This window comes from Micropterus dolomieu, unplaced genomic scaffold (assembly GCF_021292245.1).
Source record: "Micropterus dolomieu isolate WLL.071019.BEF.003 ecotype Adirondacks unplaced genomic scaffold, ASM2129224v1 scaffold_109, whole genome shotgun sequence".
Taxonomy (NCBI): Eukaryota; Metazoa; Chordata; class Actinopteri; order Centrarchiformes; family Centrarchidae; genus Micropterus; species Micropterus dolomieu.
In genome coordinates this window covers 1,571-7,893 of record NW_025744105.1, presented here as the reverse complement: position 1 = coordinate 7,893, position 6,323 = coordinate 1,571, and the positions used below count along the sequence as shown (strand labels likewise).

At 39.5% G+C, this 6,323-nt stretch overlaps 1 protein-coding gene across 1 annotated transcript; it reads left to right on the top strand.

The window, feature by feature from the left end:
• Positions 1–305: 305 nt before the first annotated feature.
• Positions 306–5,290, top strand: LOC123967180 (collagen alpha-1(XI) chain-like; the record flags this gene model as incomplete). Its single annotated transcript, XM_046043215.1, has 14 exons — positions 306–359; positions 1,077–1,130; positions 1,244–1,297; positions 1,520–1,573; positions 1,656–1,763; positions 1,850–1,903; positions 2,081–2,134; positions 2,223–2,330; positions 3,826–3,879; positions 4,004–4,039; positions 4,142–4,195; positions 4,380–4,704; positions 4,921–5,033; positions 5,222–5,290. Coding segments are annotated over 14 exons (1,191 nt in total), but the record flags the coding sequence as incomplete, so codon positions are not given.
• Positions 5,291–6,323: the final 1,033 nt, after the last annotated feature.

Here is a 6,323-nt window from a genome sequence, read left to right as displayed (position 1 = left end):
AACACCTGTTGGCCCACCGGGCATTTGCTGGTAGTACTGCATTTCCCTTTTGAATTCCATGAACATTATCCAAAGGCAAAGTGCAGTATCAGCATTTATATGCATTATGTAGGCTTTATGGCATTGAAAATGATCAGCCTAAAAAGGCAATACAACTTTTCTATCTATCACACTTCACTGCTTCTGTAGTCACTGTCCTCTGGCTTTGTAGGACAGTACATCATTCAAAACACATTTATAGCCCATTATTCTGTGCTATCCAGTATACTTCTGTACTAGCTCAAACTCTCTCTCTCTCTCCTCAGGGTCCTATAGGTCTCACGGGAGACCTTGGACAACAGGGAGAGGCTGGACCCAATGTGAGTGCCTGCTTTTTCTGTTCATCTTCCTCTTTTACTTCTTCTTCATCTGTAATTAAAAATATTTTGGCAGTTATGGAAACATCTTGTCCAATGCAATAGAAAAAGCAGATCTTTCTGGGATAAAACACATTTCCTTGGTTTTTGTCTATGTGACTTGCATTGTATTTAAAAGAACAATTTGCTACGTAACATAAACATAGTCAAACAAAGCCTATACTTAAGGAAAGTCAAACATTGAAATTACATTCAAATCAAAGATCAATATGTAGAATCGTACATTAAACATAATTTGGAGCGAAGACAAAATTCTCATGCTCATTTAAGAACTGGTACATTTACATCTGGAAATTGAGTAAGAAATGATTATATTATTATAAAAATATAAAATAATAGAATATCAAATAATATTATTTTGCATTTCAATTCCCAATGCATAGCAACTTTGAAAAGTGTAGTTAAAAAAGCCTAATGTGTGGAGTTGAGTTTTTATATCAGTACCAACTGTATCCTCATGAAAGGATGTTTGGTTTTTTTTGTCAATTGGGTCATTATCATCACATATTGTCTAGTTTGTTTGAATCATCGGCCCCTTTGTTATTGCTCTTTCTACATTAAATTATTCCATATTGCCATAAAGACAACCTCAGCTTTATTTTCTGGTGCAGAAGAAGTGTAGTTTTCCTGTGCCCACTATTTTTTTTTGCCACTCATCAGGGTGTGGATGGTCTGCCCGGGTCCAAAGGAGACATAGGAGACCCTGGGAAATCTGTGAGCTCCTACCTTCATACACCATGACATTCAGTAATTCATAAACATAAAAGATGCTGTCATCATACAATGCAATGACTGGCCTTATAATTAGTTTTCTTTATATTGCTCAGGGACCACCAGGTGCGGCAGGAGAACCTGGACCACCTGGACCTCCTGGGCGAAGGGTTTGTGTGTTTTTGTGTTAATGTGTCAGTGCCTGCAGGGACCTCTGATGCACTCACTAATTTTCTACCCCATGTTTGATTAAGTAATAGATTAAACATCTTCCTCTGTTAGAATGAGGTTGAAGGTATTTTTCTCAGTGCATTGTCACTGTGTGTGTTTGTGCATCAGTGCATCTTTATGTCAGAAGGTTTTATTCAATGTTATAAAATGCTGCTCTTCAGGGCCACTTGGGAAAACAAGGGAAGGAAGGAAAGGCAGGCCTGAAAGGAGCGAAGGTGAGCGTTACAAACAACTCTGATTAATAACATCTGAATGCTCACAGCTTCTGAGGGTCACCCTATTCTCTGTCTGTTTCAGGGTGCTCCCGGTTTGGAGGGTCCCATAGGCAAGACAGGGCCTGTAGGTGCCCAGGGTCACCCTGGGAAACCTGGGCCTCAAGGTTTAAGAGGGATCCCTGGCCCTGCAGTAAGTCACAGGGTGAAGAATGAAGCAGTGGAAGTGGAGCATAAAAAAGATGGAGGTTAATTTATTTCTGTGTATCTTTCTCTCAGGGTGAGCAGGGTTTAAATGGACCCCCAGGCCAGACAGGACCCCCAGGTCCCATGGTAAGATGACTCATCAAAGCAAGCACATAATGGAGAAAATACTATTAGAAATGAAAATTATTATTTTATTGATAGATTAGGGACAGTATGATCAGAACACTCAAGTAAAGCAAGTTTTTATATGCACTTGCTACACTTCAGCTTTTATTTGACATCATCCTAACTTCATCTTCTCAGGGTCCACCGGGATTACCTGGACTGAAAGGAGACCATGGCAAGAAGGGAGACAAGGTGCGTGCATACTGTACATAAATAAACATTCACTCTGAACTTGACCTGACTTACTTCAGCTGATTTGTGATATCTCTGCATATCGCAGGGTCATGGTGGTCTAATAGGTCTGATAGGGCCACCAGGAGACATGGGAGAGAAGGGCGACAGAGGACTGCCAGGAAACCAGGGACTACCTGGTCCAAAAGGAGATGAGGTGCTGAAAATATACACAAACACATACGCACAAGCCTGGATTACCAATTTGTCCGCGGGTTTGCCCTGTGTTAATTGGTTTGTGGGCACTGTCATTATAAGATAAGATAAGATAAGACAAGATCAAATTTATTGTCCCCGAAGTGAAATTTGTCTTGGGCATCAGTGCCGCATGAGGCTGCAGTAAGCAACAGTAACACATTTGGACTTTACATTCACATACATCATACAGTCCGCACCATACATTTACGTTACATTGCACATTACATTACAAGTCACAATCAGAGACCCTGCCCCTGTCAATAATTAATTACAAGGTAAGTAGAACCTAAGTGAAATAAACCAATGAATTATTATATTCAATTGCACTTGAGCACATAAAGCAGAAACAATATAACAACACTAAAAGTACATCCACCACAATTCTATATAAAAAAAGAAACCCTTATATAAGACCTGGTTGATGAAAAAAACATTGTGTTAGGTGTGTAAATGTATGCTAAATTCAGTTACATTGTTCAGTATGTTTTTGGTAAAGGATAAAATACATAAACAGAATTCATTACATTAATGTAAAGCAACACATTCACACTAAATAGGTTTATGAGCCATAATTGCACTGGTAAAAATCAAGGTACTCAAAAATATGCATATGGTCAGTAAGTTAATAAAATTAAAAGGCATTGGATCTGTATTGCTCCAGTTTAATTACATGGATCAAAAACAATTAAATAATCAAGTACTTTGCTTACAGTGTTTATTTTGGGTCTTTTAACACATGACAACATATGGGAAAAAAATCTGAATATTTTATGAATACGTTTGTTTTCACACTCTGCTACCAGTTTGGCATTGATAGCCTACAGTTAATTTTCAGGCCTGTTTAAACATTTTAATGCACTGCAACCACCGCCAAGCTGTGGCTTAGTAGCCTGTTGCACTATTGACATTACTGTATTTATAAAGAGCACAACACTGTTTTAGGCTATAGCTTGATTATAATTTGAACCATAGTGAACTATATTTTATTTACAGTACTGTATTACTGTATATTGTATTTGAATAATACACACCAAAGTAATTACATTTTTACAGTCATTTGAACAATGTCATGTCACACATACTGTAGTTTCTCATACAGCTCTGATTAGCATGGTTTAGCTAAAATAAAACAGCTGAGACATTGTCAAAACCTTTCAGGTGACACTTTTTAAGGTTGAGTGAGCATGATTGGACTTTATTAGTGTAGTAAGTAATAATTTGATTTATATAGTGTTTCCACCTGAACATGCACTTTGACACACAGCAAACACCCAAGGTAACTGAATGTTGTCCATCTTTAAAAGGACAAGGCTGGCAATGTATTCCATATTTTTCTAATTGGCATCACATCCCATAAAAAGATCAAAAACAGCAATGAATTTGTAGTAGTTACCTCCAGCAGATCTACTTGTTTTCTTAATCTGACAGTTTCATGTCTTTTATGTTAATGTCAGGGTCCGCTTGGTCCACCAGGTCCTCACGGTCCCCTTGGCCCCACGGGTCTGTCTGTGAGTATACAAGATAATCCTGACAGTACATGCAAAAACATGAATCACCCTTGTTAGCATTGGGATTACTGGGACATTGTTTATCTTGTGTGTCTTAACTTTGAACTCTTTACCTCTCTCACAGGGTGCTATTGGTTTAAAGGGCTCAAAAGGAAACCAGGTAACTGTGATGCTCACTGTTTCATTGGTTTGAATTAGTCACTTTGGAGCCTCATACCTCTCTACTACCCTAAATTAATCCCTTTGCTCTGTGTGCATTTAGGGTCCAATTGGTCCCAGAGGAGACACTGGGCCTGCAGGCCCTCCAGGACCACCAGTGAGTTCTGCTTATAGATTTAGTACAACTAACAACCATCAATAAAGTACAAAACTATAAAAACTTCATCCCTGTTTCCAATGCTTCTTCCTCCCCTTTCTCATTTATAACTGCCTGCTTTAATCTGCTTTCCTCCCTACCTGTTTCTTTCCCTTTACCATTTTTCTTTCTCTCCTCTCCCCAGGGATTGCCAGCAGCTGGGATTTCCCCTCTGCCAGAGCGAGGACGGAGAAGGAGAACCCACACCTTGGTGGATGGTGCTACATTTGAAGTGGAAGAGGAGGAGGGGGATGCGATAGATGGAAGAGAGGAAGAATGGATGCAGGGGGACCAGGCAGAGCAGCACGGTGGGATGAAGGAGAAGGACGGCCAAGGCATGGAGGAAGTGTTTGCATCTCTGTCCTCTATGAAAGTAGAGGTGGAGGGTCTGCGTAACCCACAAGGGACGTACCACAGCCCCGCCCGCACCTGTAAGGAGCTCTGGCTCCTCCAGCCAGATCTCCCCAACGGTACTTTATCAATTTGTGTCTCTGACCTTTTGTTTATCACAGCTGTTTGCCTGCAAGTCTTGACTCATTGTGTCGGCCTGTCTTTCTTCCTATAGCTGTCCACGTGTCTGCTTCTTGTGTGATATTTCTCTGTTTGGTGTTTTTGTTGTTGACACTGGTATTAGCAATGTGTTTTTTTGACCCTCTGCCCTCCTCTACCCTTTCCTCTCTCTCCAGGTGAGTACTGGATAGATCCAAACCAGGGTTGCCATAGAGACTCCTTCAAGGTGTTTTGTAACTTCACTGCACAGGGAGAGACATGTCTGTACCCTGACAAGAAGTTCCAGTCGGTTAGTTTTCGTGCACACACACACACAGATTTTGAGCATTTGAAAAACTCTTCAAAGCTAACCGGAGCCTTTGACAAAAGCTGAATGATTTCTGGGAAAGAGATTAACATTATTTATTCAATCGGTGTGTTGATTTAGTGAAGCTGAGCTGTACTTGAAGCTGATTGTTTTGTTTTGTTTGCTATCAGGTGAAGTTAGCAGCCTGGAAAGGGGAGAAGCCCGGTACCTGGTACAGTAAATTCAGGAAAGGAAGACAGGTATAGTGTCATGATTTTTAATGCTGCTTGTGCATGCCAGTGTACAACAATTTCATGGAAAAGGACTTACAATGTATAGTATAAATAGTTTAATTATAAACACTGTTGCAAATGTAGGACATATGTGGTTGAATGATAATTAGCAGCATTAGTCAGCTATAACACAGAATGGATAGCGGTTGTTTATAGCGCCATGATATATGATATTTAATATGAAATTAATTTTTAAGCTTTTTACCTTCTGTATTATTCTAAACAGACAAGCAATAAATCAGCGTGTAGTATGACCAACACAATATTAGATAGATTAAACATGCACTGTTCTTTCTTGTAGACCAGGCCTGTGTTTTGATGAAATTAGGTGATGCATGAATTATTATTATGAGCAATGGTGGAGAAGAAATATCAAATTATAATAATATGAGAAAGATAATTTGAGAGTCAAGTCATGGCATTAAATAATAAGATATAATATCATCAGGTCGGCCTACCTACAGACCACAAGAAAAACAAAGTTCACCACAGTGTGTTATACAGTAAGCGCTCAATACAAAACCCACAGTTCAACCACCAATTAATGAGTCCTTATCTCAGTTCCCATCTCCTAGGAGTCCATCTTTCTATATCTCAGTAAACAAACAAAAAAATACTCAGTTTGAGGTTGAATTCAGAAGTTGGCCAACGAAAAGAAAACGCCTTTTGTGTTTAATAGACAAGCTTAGTAATTCTCCAACAACACCGGAGCCCCTCCGCAGCCTCTGATGCTGGTAAGCAGCGTACTGGCTGTAAGTAACTCATGACAGACTGGTCCAATTTCGGACATGTGAGTTTGATTTGAAACGCCATTTCACAGATATTTCCTGAGCTGAGAGTTGGTGGCTGTGTGCAGGGATGTGCACAGACATTTTGTTGGGCAGGGGCTCAAGTGAAAAAAATGGCACTTCTCATAATTATTTATGATTTCTTTTTGACAAAACGTTAGTTTCACTAATAATTTGTTTATTTTTGACCAGGCAATAAATCCTTTTAATTA